Below are 17,457 nucleotides of genomic sequence, written 5' to 3'. Positions count from 1 at the left end.
AGTCACCGGCACATGGTTAGTTAGCAGTGGTTAAATTGCATGAATTGTCTTTTTTCTTCAGAGTTGACTCTGTTGTGGTTTTTTAAAAAAATTATTTACTTATTTTTGGCCGCTCTGGATCTTCATTGCTGTGCGCAGTCTTTCTCTAGTGGGGCGAGTGGGGGCTACTCCTGCAATGCCTGGGCTTCTCACTGTGGTGGCTTCTCTTGTTGAAGAATAGACTCTAGGTGCGAGGTCTTCGGTAGTTACACCGTGTGGACTCAGTAGTTATGGCAAATAGACGCTAGAGCTTGGGCTCAGTCGTTGGGGCGGATGGGCTTAGTTGCTCTGTGACACGTCGGCTCTTCCCAGATCAGGGACTGAACCTGTGTCCCCTGCATTGGCAAATGAATTCTTAACCACTGGACCACCAGGGAAGTCTGTTGTTGAATGGTTTATTTCACGTGCACTTAGAATATATGTTTGTACCACGTCCTTTTCTTTTTTTTAAATCATGATTTTTGTTTCCAGTATGATTGTACAGATCTCTAGTAGTACTTTTGAAGTTTCACTGCTCTCCTTGTTTTGGTATTTGTTGAAATGATAAGGTTAAAAATGTCTGTGAAAAAGCTCAAAGCCAAGCATGAACTAATACTACTTAGATTAGAAAAGAATGGGTCTATGAGATGAAAGTGATGATCACTGATGTCGTTTTCTGGTGACAGACATAGTTGACCTGCGGAGTCTGTAACATTACTTTTGACTTATGAAAGTTATGACTTAAAAGTATAAATAAATGAATGTTTATATGTTGCTTGTAATTTTACTGTATTTATCACATCCTGCTCTGTATTTCAGTAATTTTTTTTTGCAGAGCTTGCATTACATACCTTCTGTTACTAGATCATGTTTTCTTTGTACGTCTTTTAATCTTAATAGTACTTATCTGAGTTATCTGCAAATAATATATGTTTAATGAACATATTGAAAGAATATAGGTATTATAGATAGTTATGTTAGTAAGAAAAATTTAGATGTGGTGTATTTAATTTCAGAGTATGTTCAAAATACTCAGAAAATAACATATAATTTATAAGGAAAAATGTAAAGGCCTTCTAAAATTTATAAAGAATATTTTCAGACACCTGGGTCAGTTAAAAATTTCTTCTTGCTTCATGAAATGACTTATATAATGTTTAAATGGTTCATATAGTTGATAATCATTGGCTATTAGAACTTAAACAGATTTTGTCTTTCAGCTTCTGAATTCAGACCACAGATCCACAGCCATGGTCCAGATCTGCAGTGGCTCTGTAAACCTTAAGGGTGCTGTGAAATGCAGAGCTTATATTCATAGTAATAAGCCCAAGGTTAAAGATGCTGTGCAGGTACAAAAGGAAAACTGGTATATGAAAGAAGCATGTTAACATAATTATTAAAAAATCCTAAAATTTTAATCTTTTTTCCGTCTCAAATTTCTTAATTAATTTGATTTTAACTGATAAAAGTCTAATCTGTTGGGCAGTCCAGCTAAACCAGATGATTCATCCCAAGATTTTCATATGTAGAATGTCTATTTTTCATATATAGTCTATCCTTTACAAAGTGATGATTATACAGGTTTATTAAGTTTTCCACAATTAATACTGTACATATCAGTACCTTTGAAATCATTTCTTATGAGGGAAATTGAGCTTTTTAATAGCAAGAAAAGTGCTCCTAGGAAGAATTATTTGGTGGTGTTTTATAATCTATATAATTTAGAAATTAAAAAAATGATGACTGGCACTTTTGTTGTGGTTATACATTTTCTAATTTGGAGTACTAGCATTATCGTTGAGACGCAAAATTTCATTCATTTTTATTTGGTTTAAATTTACTGTATAGATGATGTTTAGGTAAATTTGCTGTTAAACATGATAAGCATGTTAAATGAATGGACGTTAAAAAGTGGAATGATGTCCTGGTTACTTTATTGGACACGTTCATACACGCGTGCATGTTCAGTCCTTCAGTTGTGTCCAGCTCTTTGTGACTCCATGGACTATAGCCTCCAGGTTCCTCTGTCCATGGGATTCTCTAGTCAGTTATGTGGGAGAGGGGTTGATGATAAAATAATGTGAATTTAAAGTAATAGATCTTATTTCTCATTGTGCTTTTCTTTGTTTTTCCATAGGCCATGAAAAGAGATATATTGAATACAGTTGCTGATCGTTGTGAAATACTATTTGAGGATCTGCTTTTGAATGAAATTCCAGAAAAAAAAGTTATGAGTATAAAATTAAGTACTTTTTTTGCATGTGTTCAATCTATATACTAGGATGTCAAGATCACCTTTTTTACTGCATATATCTATTAAAATAATGTCATCACATACTTTTCTTATATAATGAAAAATTTCAGTTGCCACCTAAAGAAAGTTTTGAACACCTTCTAATAGCAAATCTGTCAACATTTAATAATTTCAGGGAGGATTAAAAAATTCCATGTGAATTTTTGTCAAAATGGATAAACTGTGTTACATTTTAAAACCATTATTTTTTATCAATACCTGTGAAGTTTAAGAACTTATTCATGATCAAAAAATTAATGTATTAGTATTCAGCATTATATATAATAGAGTATTTAATAGATGTATATGCAGTTGATCATATTCTTTTCAGTTTTTTTTGGTGTGTGTACTAGTTTATATACTTTTCATCCATGTTACTCTACAGACTTCATTAGGTTTAAAAAAGGCTGGTCATGATGTCTTAACCTTATATAATTCCATCTTTTGAGAAACATGAACAATTTATACTTTTTCACTAATTTGTATTAGAAATCTTTTATTTTTACTCAAAAGGAAGGTTATCATATTAAGTGTGCTTTTTTGAAGCTACACATTTACCTACCTTTCTATATTCAGGTGTGAGTGGATTTGCAGTACACAGTTGAATATGTACATAGTTGAAACACATATATTAGTTTTTTAAGGGAATGTGTTTATTTTTATAGGAAAAAAAACATAGCTCCTGTGTATAAATAACTTCTTTTAGTTTTAAAAGCCTGTGTATCAGGTTTAGTGGACTGCTTATAATTTTTGTGTATTCCCAGTATGATAATACCTGGAATTTCCAGATTTAATATATATCCTTCATGTACTTCACAAATAACTGAAGTTCTGTTCACGAATAATATATCATTTTCCTGAGACATGATTTTGAATTTTACATGGAGCTATTGGATGGAGAGTTTTATTTTGGGAAGTATGTAAAGCCTGGTTGGTCACTTAGCCACCCAGTTAGTCTGGCATTTCTGTGGCTTTGTTTTTGCTGCTTGATTTCATGTGTGTGCTAATTCGCATGATATTAATCATTACTTTACTTTCTGAGTAACACTATATGTTACAACTGAACTATGAATTTTAGGATTTTCAGGGGCATGGGATGTATATACCATTAATGTCAAAGATCTACTGTATCACATATATTAGTTAAATATTCCTTTCCATTACAAATGCTTCATAAATAGGGTATCATAATACTGTTTTGGTATTATTTCATATTAAGTGAATTAGTATTTTGAAATTTTTGCTGATGTCCGATCAGTAAAGTTAACTCTTTCTGATAGTAATTGTTTATAGATTATATTTTAAAAAGAAACCAAGTGTAAATAAACATTTTTGAACTGTAGTAACAGGATAATTATTCCAGTAACATGTCAGTATATCTTAGGATATCAAGGTAAAAACTATATTGCAAGTATAATAACACAACATGTGAATTTTATAATTTAATATATATACACTACATTTTAGATCTTAGGTTTAGTTCTCATTTTACTTAGCTTGTCTTTCTTATATACCCCACTCCAGTACTTTTGCCTGGAAAATCTCATGGACGGAGGAGCCTGGTAGGCTGCAGTCCATGGGATTGCTAGAGTCGGACATGACTGAGCAACTTCACTTTCACTTTTCACTTTCATGCATTGGAGAAGGAAATGGCAACCCACTCCAGTGTTCTTGCCTGGAGAATCCCAGGGACGGCGGAGCCTGGTGTCGGACACAACTGAAACGACTTAGAAGAAGAAGAAGAAAATCTAGAATATATACTATAAAATTAACCTAAACTGGAATATTTTTTGCATGCATAAGGAAATCTGCAAAGGGCATATTAACATTACATTTGTAATCTTTAACATAAACATAGTTTTTAAATTCTGGCTATCCAGATGAAAGAACTTAAAATTTAAATGACAGTTTAAAAAAAACAAAGGACTCCACTTGGTCCTTTTACTTATTGTGGTCTCCCTCTTTCCCTTAAGAAGTATCCCAGACCTTCTCATTATCCTGTCAGCCTCCATTCAGTCCTGCCTTCTTACTCAGTAGATGACACACTCATGAAACTGAGGTCATCGATTATGAAATCTCTTACCTTCTTCCATCCTTCCCTCCACATCCATCTATACTCCCTGTCCTCTCAGAACATTTGTATTTCCTTTTTGCCTGTAGTCATGGTTACACTCTCTTAACTGTACTTCTCATTCCTTCATGCATTAAGAGTCAGCTTAGATATCACCTGTTCTGTAAAATTTTCTGTAGTACTCCAGTATGACTTAGGATTCTATACTTAATCAGCAGAAACTCAATTCTTATCGTATTGACTTAACTGTAAATGTTTTTATAATTTTGAACTAAATACTCTGCTATGGGAATATACCTAAAGGATTCTTTTTTTAAGTACTTTTTAAGATGTGCTGTTTTAAAAAGATCTCCCCTCCCATTTTAAACCTCAGATGAGCTAGAAAACTTGGTCTTATTTGAGTAATAAATGGTTAACCTAACTTTAATTTAAAAATTATATTTTTCTTTTTTAATAAATTATTTAAGTTTATTGCAGCCAAATCTTTAACATTTGATTTTATAAGCAAACATATGTGTTTCTTTTTCAGTCAAACCTAGAATTAATGCAATTTTAATGCCAATTAAACACATACATGAGCACCACCTTTGAAAGTTTTGAACTTAACCTGTTTCAAGAAATTATGCCCCTCTCCCCTCAAAAGAAACTATGGCCCAAAATAATAGTCGTAACGTTAATGTGTGGATAGTTTACATACTACAGTGCAAATTGCAGTAATGTAATTTTACAGCTAGGAGGCAGTCTGGTCACAGAGTAAAACTGGCCCAATTCTCATGTCAAAGCAATATATTAAGCAGAATCTGGCAGGAACACCTAATTTAAGCCATGGCATTTTCTGTGACACTTAAGGCATTCTTCAGTGTCATCTGTTATAAAGCTAACACTTGTTTCTTAACAATGAAATGTAAGTTACGGTTAACATTAGCCCTGGTTTTCTACTTGATCTGAATATCGGAAGCTTTTTAAATTGCATATCCATTGCTGAAAGTCATTCTTTACACAAATCTCTTGTCTTTGTTGATACTTCATCAGTCATGGTGTTATGCCAAACAATAATTATGTGTTTATGTGGATCAGTGACTGTGTTAGAAATTGAGGGAAATGTGATTATTAAAAGAATGAAATGCTCATTATTTACTGACGTCCATATTATTTTGTCTAAAAATGATTTAAAGCTGCTCACAAAAAGGCATTACAAGTTAACAAGACAAAATAAGTGTTAATTATGAGAATGAGGCAAAGGGAAAATGAAAGCAAAGTGGAGTTGGTGGTGAGATTAGTACAGAAAATGTGTATATCTTGATTTCCTATACATGCTTGATTGGGGATCTACATTATGTAAGATGAAGTCATTGGTGAGATTAGTATGGAAATGAACGCTATCACGATCTATACATTTAATGTAAGTGAGCCATTAGTTTGTCTCTAAATTTGCATGAAGAAGGGAAAAATTGTTCAGAAATTTCAGTATTTATAAGGTTAAAACAAACGAGAAAAACAATAAGTTCTGAGACCAGGGACAAAATTGTTTCCTTAGTATTTTTTCATAGAATAGTGAATAACATGAACATGTATAATCAACAATATCCTCGGATTGAAGGCAGTGGTGAGTTGATATTTTATGGGAGTATCATTTAGGTCCCTTGCGGAGGTCTTAAATATTGAGTTAAAGAATTCAGTAAGAATTCTGTATAAGAACAGAAAATGAAAAGACCTTTTAGGCTTTATTTCTTTCGACATATACTTTCATATACTTATATTTATCACTGATAGCAGTGACAGATCCATCTAAATATTGTTTCTTCTCCTTTTAGATTCTGAAAAAGAGTTCCACATTCTCCCTCACCGAGTTTTTGTCCCCATTCCGGGATCCACTGTAATGTTATGTGATTATAAATTTGGTGATGAGTCAGCTGAAGAAATAAGAGACCATTTTTTAGAGATGTTAGATCGTATGATTCAAATAGAAGATTTGGAAATTGCAGAGGAAATAAACACAGGTAATTATATGAGGTTATTTAAGAACCAGATTAGACTATGGCTAAGGTTACTTATGGGACATCTAGTTGAAGCATCATGTCTGTAGATTTCTTTCAAGCTAGTCCTATTTGATATTTTTGAGTCATTTAAAAATGTGTCTATTTAATTTCTACATAGTATGTAAGTGGCAGTGTTTTTTGGAAAATTTTATCAGAATTTAAGATACATTAGATTTTTTTCAAGCCTACTCTTAAATAGATAGAAAAGTATAGCTTTAAGGGATTTCTTTTATTCTAAGTGAAGTTTTCTCAAAGTCCATTATCTTAACTAATTATTTGGTTAAGCATCAGGTCACAGTTTTTTGTTTTTTTTTTTAATGTCTTCAGACTATTTGCTGTTATTTTCCTGTCCCCTCCATATAATTGGGATGCCAAGCTAAAATGGGCAGGTCCAAAATTTAGATCAAGATTATTTTTACAGAACATAGATTTGCCATACTGAGTAATTGTGTAACACATTCTCTGTCTCTAACCATCACTTTCACATTTGATCTTGCATTTTAAAAGTCTTTTTTCTGTTTTGTTTTGCTCTGCTTGCTTTGTTTTTGTCTCTAGTGAGAGCAGAATATGAAAACATGTCTATAAATAAATGTATAAATATATACAGTCTTCCTGAAACATTTTTAAAAAATATGTGATGAAAGTATTACTTGCAGATATCCATAAATGTGTAGTATGTAGCCATTTTTTTTATCAGTCTTGAAATCTCTGATATCATAGTATAAATTTCATATCATTCTTCTGTTGCTTGACTACTTCCCACCCCCCACAAGAGTTGGGTGATTGAGTCTTGCTGTTTCTATTGTGAATAAAGTAAGTGTTTAGTTGATGAATTTCTAATCTGTCAGTAAAGCCTCAGGCAGGTTGGAGATCACCCGGCTTGTTTTTTCAACAGCTCCAGGGTCATATTAATCATGTGGAACAGTAAGTTTGTTTTAAAGCAAAACAAAAAGAAAAACCTCTAAATTGCTAAGTACCAGATGTTAAAGCTGCAGGTGTGCTTCAGTCCCCTGAAAACTAATATTTTTAAAGGCATAACTATAGCATAGCCTCTGAATGATAAATTTTGAGGCAGATTGGTAGAAAAGTTTGCTACTTTGTGAAATATGTTTTTCTAGATGAGCAACTACACTGTTTCTGCCGACCGATCTTAGACTCATGAGGGCAGAGATTTTTGTTTGCCTTTGTTCTAGGTCACCTCTGATGTTGATAACTTGAGTAAGTTCCTTCTGAGTGCACAGATTCAACCAGCCATGGATTGCCTTGTACTGTTGTATGTATTTATTGAAAACCATCTGCATATAAGTGGACCTGTGCATTTCAAACCCACGTTGTTCAAATGGCAGCTGTACTGCTTCTTTTACTGAGGTCTTTCTTTAAGTTTAAACTGAGGGCAGTTGTCATGTTCTAAATATTTCAAAGCCAAGTACTCCCAAATGTCTTTAACTGTTATTATTACAGTCTCTAGACCTCATTTTTCTTCACCACCTTTCGCTGCTTTCATGTTTAGCACTTTACTGAGAGTCTAGCCTAACGTAACATAGGTCCTCAGTAAATATTTGTTGACTGAACAGATTGTTGATTTTGTCAGTCCTACAGTTTGGGATCCAAAGATCAATAAGATACTGATCCTGTCTTCGAGGCGCTAAACAGCGTTTTTTAACTTGTGTGGATACTTTTACGTGCTCACATAACAGCTCAGACTGCCTGGATTCCTCCATTATGTTTAATTATAGTCTTATGCTGCTTCGTTGCATTATTTTCCATTCTTATAATTATTGATGAGTATCAGTTGCATGTTTAATGATGTTAATCTTTCACGTAAGACTGTAGGATTCTTGAGAGTAAGTGTTGCTCTGAGTTCCATGCCTAAAGCATGATAGGTATTCATAAATATCTGTTACTAACTGAATGACATAGACTGAATAGGTCAATTTTGAAAACTGTAGCACATCTTTTTTCATACTTGCTGCTACTGCTGCTAAGTCACTTCAGTCGTGTCCGACTCTGTGCGACCCCATAGATGGCAGCCCAGGCTCCCCTGTCCGTGGGATTCTCCAGGCAAGAACACTGGAGTGGGTTGCCATTTCCTTCTCCAATGTATGAAAGTGAAAAGTGAAAGTGAAGTAGCGACCCCATGGACTGCAGCCTTACTGTATGCTTAAAAAGTTGTAAGCATATGCCTATCTAGATAGAAGGTTTTTAAAGTTTGTGTAGTGTGCTACACTGAACAGGATGATGATTTTAAAAGGATATAATATCATAGCTCTATGGCTTAATAGTTTAGAGTGTTTTAAGGGAAGTAGAACATTAAAATGTGACAACATGTAACACTTTAATTGTTGCCCCATAAATGTTAATTTTATTTTATAGCATTTAGTATGTCTATTTATTAGATATTTATTAGGCATTTGCTCTGTTCAAGGCAGTGTTACAGGTGACAAATCAAAGGTCAGATTCGTGTCCTCAAGAAGCCTGTAATCTGACTTGAAATAGAATTGTATGCTTTATTAATTATGTGGGGCATGTAGTAAGGTCCTAAGAGTAACGAAGAACTCAAGAACATCAAGATTACTGACAGGACTTTAGGGTCTCCAGTGATTTGGTTGTAATAATTCAGTCAGAAAAAATACTTTGATGACAGGTGAGCAGTAACTTGTAATCTGTGGTGACAAAGGTTTGACATTAGTGTTTTCAAGTTTTAGTAAATTCTTTTGTTTTTTTCATTCTTTATTATTACTACTTTTATGTTTTGCTTTAACTAGTGGTCAGTTCTATAATAGGAGAATGAACAGGGAATCATCAGAACATTTAGCACAGGAACTATCCCTATAAGTGATTCAGAGAAAGCTTCAGAGCAGGTGACTCGAGTTCATTTTGAAGGATGAATACAGTAAAAGCGACTCTAAGCTTTTTAGGAATTAAACATTTGGATCAGATGTATTGTGACCAAAAATAAGACTTGTGTATTATTTTTGCTTTATCAGGTATTTGTTGAATTAGAAGGAATTAATTATTTAGAAGCAAAATACATTCCAAATTATGGAATAGGGTAAAAACATAAACATTTTAATAGAAAAATTAAGTGCTTTTACATGAACATTCTATTAGTTTAGAATTATCTTCACTTTTGCATTTACTCATTCATTCATTTATTTATTCAAAAATACTGGATGCATAATTTTACCAGTTGCACATCTGAGTCCAGATCTGCCAGTTACAGCTTCAGTTCAGTTCAGTCACTCAGTCATGTCCGACTCTGCAACCCCATGGACTGCAGCAAGCCAGGCTTCCCTGTCCATCACCAACTCTGGAGTTTGCTCAAATTCATGTCCATCGAGTAGGTGATGCCATACAGCCATCTCATCCTCTGTTGTCCCCTTCTCCTCCTGCCTTCAATCTTTCCCAGCATGAGGGTCTTTTCTAAGGAGTCAGTTCTTCACATCAGGTGGCCAAAGTATTGGAGTTTCAGCTTCAGCATCAGTCCTTCCAATGAATATTCAGAACTGATTTCCTTCAGGATTGACTGGTTGGATCTCCTTGCAGTCCAAGGACTCTCAAGAGTCTTCTCCAACACCGCAGTTCAAAAGCATCAATTCTTTGGTGCTCAGCTTTCTTTATAGTCCAACTCTCACATCCATACTGGAAAAACCATAGCTTTCACTAGTTGACAAAGTAATGTCTCTGCTTTTTAATATGCTGTTTAGGTTGGTCACAGCTTTTCTTCCAAGGAGCAAGCATCTTTTAATTTCATGGCTACAGTCACCATCTGCGCTGATTTTGGAACCCCACAAAATAAAGTCTCTCATTGTTTCCATTGTTTCCCCATCTATTTGCCAAGAAGTGATGGGACCAGGTGCTGTGATTTTTTTTTTTTTTTGAATGTTGAGTTTTAAGCCAACTTTTTCACCCTTCTCTTCCACTTTCATCAAGAGGCTCTTTAATTCTTCACTTTCTCCCATAAGGTTGGTGTCTTCTGTGTACCTGAGGTTATTTATATTTTCCCGGCTATCTTGAAGCACACTTACAGCTGTGTAACCTTAAACAAGTCCCCTTTGAACCCCACGTTCTCTTGGGTTGGTATTAGAATTTACTAAAAATGTTAGGGGGAATATATTCTGAACAGAAAGAGATATATAAATGTAACGTGATACTTACTAGAATTATTATAAAATGTTTAAATTATGTACCTTCTGAATTATAATTAAAGTCAATAATATTAAAGTATGAGATTAATGTTATATAGCGTGAATATATTTTCCTAATTGTTTGAAATTAGAGTTTCCATGGAAAATCATGCAAAGTAGAGCTCAAATGTTCAAATTAGAGATTGAAATCAATGACTGTACATTTATGATTGTTAAACTTGTTGTAAGTATCTAGCTTTAGTCTCTAAGTATTTGATGTTATTTGCTTATTTAATTATTCTATTCTATAATACAGTTGCCAAGTAGTTGCTATGTTTAAAATACATATTTTGCCAGTAAGTATTTTAAAATAACTTAAGGGATGAAGAGCAATTTGTTTGTCAAAATGACTCACTTAAGGTGAGGAATAACTGGGTTTAAAATTTCTTAAATGTATTAGTCATCTCCTAGTAGATATTAACTTAATAATTCAGATGTACTTTATGCATAGTATCAGCTAAAAATTTAGAGACACACCTTTAAAATCTGGTGGAACCCGTCTTTGCTAATTCTGTCTTGGTATCAGAGGTGAAATTGATTTTTGTTGTTTGGTTAAACATTGATAATAAAGGAAAACAAGTAATGCTGAAGATGTATTTTCATGGCTAAATCACTGAGTAATGAAACCTCATTAACTTAGGAGTTAGGGATCTGGACGATCAAAGACGACAGCTAAGAGTTTAAGTTCTAACGTTTCTTTTTAACTTTCTTCTAAATAGTCCTACCTGTCAGCAGCTTGGAATGAAATTGAATATATCTACAACTTAGCATGTATTCATCATGTCCTTATTTTCTCTTTTGTTGACAGTTGCTTAAGAAAGATTGCTTTCTCACATGAATAATTTGAATTTGTCTGCAGTTAAAATTACCTGGTTTTAAGAAATGGTTAAGGTGTAATTTCCTTTTGAATAACATGTTGTTTGCATTTAAGATAGCAGCACTAAGGTGTTGGTAAAACTACAGTGCCTGAGATTCTAATTAAATTCTATATGCCCTCATAGGGACCTCCCTGGTGCTCCAGTGGTTAAGAAAGACTTCATGCTTCCACTGCTGGGGTCATGAGTTCAGGCACTGGTCAGGGAACTAAGACTCTGCATGCTGCACAGTACGTCCCAAAAATAAAATAAACGTGTATTAAAAAACAATTCTACATGCCCACACCCAAAACAGACACAAATTGTTATGATAGGGATTTATTCACTCTTGAAAAATGCTCTTCTTTAGTAAAACTGTCTCAGATTTGTATCAAATCAATATAATTTTGTATGACATTTTAAAATGAATATAGAGCAATGGAATGTCTTTTAAAGAGATATAAATTGTTTATACAAAGGATTTGACTTCTTTGAGCATTATGTTCACATATAACTATTCAGTATTAAAGGTGTAAATAATGTCATGAAAAATAAAGCCATTTTTGTGCTCTTTATAAATACTGAAGTAAAAAAGTAAAAAAAAAAAGTCTCTAGCATATAAGTTAAAAGAGTGCACTTAATACTTCATCCATTATTTGTGTTTGTATCTGAGGTAAAGATTTTAATGGCCCAAAGAAAAGCTTTAAGCAGTGATATTTGCTAATAGAAAAGCCAAAGGTGTGTGTATGTTTTTAAAATAAATAAAATTGTACTTGCATTCGACTTTTAGACCTATGGATGAAGTTAGAGAAGCTTTTAAGCTGGTGAGCTAATGTAGTCTAGAAGTAAAGTGTTATGGCGATAAGTGGGAGCTATAGAAATATAGAAGACTGAATAAATCTGGAGAAAGTTCATAAGAACCATTTGTTGGTCTTTGTGACTGATCTGATATGGGAGTAGAACAAAAGAGAAAAATGTTTTGTGTTTAGTCATATGCTCAAAGAGGGGAAAAAAGAGTGGTTGTGCCCTTGATTCTAATAAGGTGTGGCTACTGAGGATTATTTCTCAACATGACAAACTGTTCTTCATGAGAAATTGATGAGAAGCAAGCAATTTTTTTAATCCATTTTAGTATCATAGATAATTATTTCAATAATTTTATGTGTCATCCTTGTAAGCACAGCCTCATGGATGTGCATACAGTATCAGTTCAGTTCAGTTGCTCAGTCGTGTCCGACTCTTTGCGACCCCATGAACCACAGCACACCAGGCCTCCCTGTCCATCACCAACTCCCAGAGTCCACCCAAACCCATGTCCATTGAGTCTGTGATGCCATCCAACCGTCTCATCCTCTGTCGTCCCCTTCTTCTCCTGCCTTCAATCTTTCCCAGCATCAGGGTCTTTTCAAATGAGTCAGCTCTTCACATCAGGTGGCCAAAGTATTGGAGTTTCAGCTTCAACATCAGTCCTTCCAATGAACACCCAGGACTGATCTCCTTTAGGATGGACTGATTGGATCTCTTTGCAGTCCAAGGGACTCAAGTGTCTTCTCCAACACCACAGTTCAAAAGCATCAATTCTTTTGCGCTCAGCTTTCTTTATAATCCAACTCTCACATCCGTCCATGACTACTAGAAAAACCATAGCCTTGACTAGATGGACCTTTGCTGGCAAAATAATGTCTCTGCTTTTGAATATGCTGTCTAGGTTGGTCATAACTTTCTTTCCAAGGAGTAAGCGTCTTTTAATTTCATGGCTGCAATCACCATCTGCAGTGATTTTGGAGCCCAGAAAAATAAAGTCAGCCACTGTTTCCACTGTTTCCCCATCTATCTGCTGTGAAGTGATGGGACTGGATGCCATGATCTTAGTTTTCTGAATGTTGAGCTTTAAGCCAACATTTTCACTCTCCTCTTTCACTTTCATCAAGAGGCTATTTAGCTCCTCTTCACTTTCTGCCATAAGGGTGGTGTCATCTGCATATATGAGGTTATTGATATTTCTCCCAGCAATCTTGATTCCAGCTTCTGCTTCCTCCAGCCCAGTGTTTCTCATTATGTACTCTGCGTATAAGCACACAGTATATTGGGATACAAAAATGTCTATGAAATTCAAACCCAAGCAATAAGATATTTTACTTTGAATTTAAACAGTATTTACTGTTTCTCACTCTGCTATTCTCTAATCTTTGTAAATATTAATAAAGAGATCAATATGAAGTACAGTTGATCCCGGAGCAACATGGGGATTTAAGGGCACTGACCCTCCCACAGTCAAAAATCGCATGTAGCTTCACAGTATGGGCGGTACCTTGGGCTTCCCAGGTGGCGCTAATGGTAAAGAACCTGCTTGCCAGAGCAGGCAGACTTAAGAGACGTGGGTTTGATACCTGGTTGGGAAGATCCCCTGGATAAGGGCATGGTAACCCACTCCAGTGTTCTTACCTGGAGAATCCTATGGACAGAGGAACCTGGTGGGCTACGGTTCATGAGGTCACAAAGAGTCAGACATGTCTGAAGTGACTTAGCACACACGGGCAGTACTGCATCCATGGATTCAGCTGACCATGAATCATATATATTTAGTGGAAAAAAAAAAGTCATGTGTAATTAAATGGATCCATGCAGTTCAGACCTGTGTTATTTAAGGATCAACTGCAATTGCTTTCTCTAGAACAGCCCCGTGCTATCCCCTCTTGAGGCAAAGGAGGGAGGATGGCTCCGGGATCCACCCATGCTTCAACCAGAGTAATTCTGCTTTCATCTGTTTCACTTACTGGGATTTCCTGTCACATACCGGGAATTCCTGCCCGATTTTTTAGCACTAGTTTAAAAATGAAAACCATTTGTCTGTGTGATCCCTAAGAATGTTTTCAGTTCAAAAACTTTTAGTCAGTTTTAAATAAATTCAGCTAGGCTAGCCCTCACAAATTATTGTCAGCATAATGAAGTAGGAAGAAAACTTGTACTTGAATCCTCATTCTGTTGCTTATGATGCTCACATATTCACTTAGTGTCCCAGATTTTATTTTTCAGCTGTAAATGAGATAATGTACATACTTTGCTTAACATGTAGTTGTTTTAAGGTCAAACTAGTGATCACATTTTGCTTATATATTACAAATTTCAGGTGATCTAACTTTTTATGTAAATATTTTAGGTATGTAAGGTCTGTCCCATGGACTGTGGTTTGGCCCATGGGTTAGTTTGCCAGTCCTTGCTTTTGTATTAATATATGATTGCTTAGAATGATTAATTGCCAGAACTATCAATAAGTATATTATAAATTAATTCTAGTTAAGAGAGAAGGTTACCCTGTCTGTGTAGTTTGATTTTTAGTATCAGTTTATCTGTACTATCATATGGTAATCAGATTATAATTTGTGGACATCATTCAGAACTAGCTCTGTGGCTCTTTGGCAATCAGTTATGAAAGTACATAAAGTATTTTAAAAAGTATATCAGTCTGATATATAGTCCATAAAATTTAGTTCACCTACACTCAATAAAGAGCAAATTGTTATTTTAAAATCAAGTTGAAAAAAATAAAATTTTTAAAAAGTCAAGTTGAAGGAAAATGGAGCTCATTGTGTGTTTTTTATAGTGTTCTTCAAAGGTTATTTTTAAATGGTAATTATTCCCATCTTGCTTAGTATTTATTATTATCTTCTTGCAGCCTGTATAAGTTCCTCTATGGATACTGAAGCTTCATTGGACAACACAGATGATGAACAACCAAAACAGCCAATTAAAACTACAATAGTGTTGAAAATTCAGCAAAACATAGGTATTATATTTCTTCTATAACATTGAAAAGATGATATTTTGGATTTGTGTTTTCTTGTTACTATACAATTATTTTCATTTTGTTTTCTTAAAAGAGCTAGATTAAGCTAGTTATTGAGTACTGTGGAAAGTGGTGGAAAGATTTATAAATAAAGCATTGTCCCAAATGCTTTCAAAAATGACACTTCCTATTAAATGTTTTGGTGTTTTTAGAAGAAAATTATGTTGAGTTTTGGGGAACAACAAGTATAGCAGCGCCAATGTTTTCCAAATTGGTGTTCCCAGGATTGCAGTTATGAAAGATTTTGATAGATATTCTATGAAGAGTCAAATTCAAATCTGAAAATTCTAACGCGCTTTAATTTTAAAGTTTCCAAGAAGTATGGTGGTCACGTTACCATTTTTCAGTCTTAGTGATAAAAGAACATGTGACCTGTTGCTTAGTTAAGACTTTCGGCTGACTGAGAGTTAGAAGCCAGAAACTTCAGTTATTTTTCATGTCGCTTAACTCACTAGGTAAACTTAATTACCTAAATTTTTTGCACCTGTGTGTGTGTGTCTGGACTACTATGGTCAGTTTTTTGTTTTTTAACTTAAAATGCTCAGGGGAAAAATTAAAAATAAAATTTGCCAACATAAGCTTAATAATTTTTAGATTTTAGTTTCTTTGGTTTTTGATAGCTATATAAATGACTTTGCATTGTGATGTCTCTTTGGTTTAAGCTAAGTTGCATGAGATGGCATGGCTGAAATGTCAATATAAATATTTGTAGAAGCCTTTTAAAGTATGGGTTAGTTTGTCTCTTAGATTGTCTCTTAGATGTGTATGAGTGCATTTGTGTATAAGAAAAGACACTTTTAAAAAAAGAAAAGACGCTTTTATTTTAAGGGGTCAGTACCAGTCCAACCTTTGTAAAATATATTTTCAACTATTGCTACATTTTCCTCTAAGATTTTGCTGGCTTTCAGTGTCTGTATATGTGTATGCATGTGCATTTGTGTCTCTGTATTGTTATTGTTGTTTAGCCCCATCAGTTACCTGCATTTCAAAGCCTAGGAGCAGTTAAACCTTTCTTTTGCTCATTCCATTTCCATTTGTTTTGTGTTTGTTTCACTTTAGGTGTGATTGCAGCATTTGCAGTTGCAGCCCTTGCTGCGGGTATCTCCTTTCACTACTTCAGTGATTAGGTTGAGGCACAGAGAGCTTCCTGATCATCCAGAGAACAGTGACCAACAATTATGAATCTTAAAGATGCAAACAAGCCATCTGCATTTAAGACAACAGCAGCCAGATCTGCTGCCAGATTCCTGTTAGATGTGTTTCTGACTAAAATGAAATCACCAGCTGCCTTGTTTAGCCTTGCTTCTATAAATTATAGGTGGCTCAGGCTTCCAAGAATAAAGTTATACATCTAGATGTAAGTTGCACATAACAAATCGTTATTGTCTGTTTTTTAAAATGTTCGAAATAATGGTTTATTTTCATAGATTTTAGTTTTGTTGACCTGAACTACATATTGGTCAGGACATTGAAAATTTGAATAGTCAAGAAGGGTGTCTGAGTATCTTAGTAATAGAATAATAAGAGAAATTTCTACAAGATGGGGCAACAACTTATTGGATAAGTTTGTACTTTCATACTCAGTTCCGAAATACTGATTGAGTTCCGATTGAGAGATAGAAACCTCTCCATACCGCTTTCAATGAGCAAGGATTGCCATAAATCATGAGCTTTCTCAGGTTATCTCAGGTATATCAGGTTAATATATATTAAATAAGACTTTTGCTTCCAGTAGTACTTTAGGTACTGCAGAACAACTAGATCTTGAATAAAATCTCCTTTGAATCCATTAATAGGCTCAAAGAAGGTAGAGGAAATCTCTAAGAACCATACTTCTATTTTCTATTTCCTGACAAAATGAACGCATTTTGATCTGTAAATTTTGACAACTCCATTAGGCCTAAGTTTGGCAGTAGTTGCCTGGATAACAAATACCAGTTGCAGCATTGCCGTATCCATTCTCCTCAGACCAGAAACAAGGAGATAAATCTGAATCTGAGATGCCCCATCCAGGACAGCTGAAGTAGGCCTCAGTTTGCAATACCCTATAGTTCCTGGTAGAAACAAGATCTAGGCCCAAGATTCCCATAGATTAAGATAAAACAATACTATTTCATGACTGGAGATCACCAGGTACAAGTGGAAACT

General features: G+C 34.5%; 1 protein-coding gene across 1 annotated transcript in view; it reads left to right on the top strand.

Annotated features, from left to right (window-relative positions):
• LOC104998058 (chromosome unknown open reading frame, human C1orf27) overlaps positions 1-16,681 on the top strand; it is a 36,702-nt gene extending 20,021 nt beyond the window's left edge. The window contains exons 10-14 of the mRNA XM_010853068.1: positions 1,239-1,367; positions 2,156-2,246; positions 6,197-6,382; positions 15,139-15,249; positions 16,369-16,681. Of these exons, the coding sequence (XP_010851370.1) occupies positions 1,239-1,367; positions 2,156-2,246; positions 6,197-6,382; positions 15,139-15,249; positions 16,369-16,436 (585 nt within the window). The 3' untranslated portion in view covers positions 16,437-16,681. The remainder of the gene's footprint in view (positions 1-1,238; positions 1,368-2,155; positions 2,247-6,196; positions 6,383-15,138; positions 15,250-16,368) is intronic.
• Positions 16,682-17,457: the final 776 nt, after the last annotated feature.

This window comes from Bison bison, unplaced genomic scaffold (genome assembly GCF_000754665.1).
Source record: "Bison bison bison isolate TAMUID 2011002044 unplaced genomic scaffold, Bison_UMD1.0 scf7180017864322, whole genome shotgun sequence".
Classification (NCBI taxonomy): domain Eukaryota; kingdom Metazoa; phylum Chordata; class Mammalia; order Artiodactyla; family Bovidae; genus Bison; species Bison bison.
The sequence above is the reverse complement of the archived record's forward strand: the minus strand, read 5'-3'. Positions and strand labels throughout refer to the sequence as shown.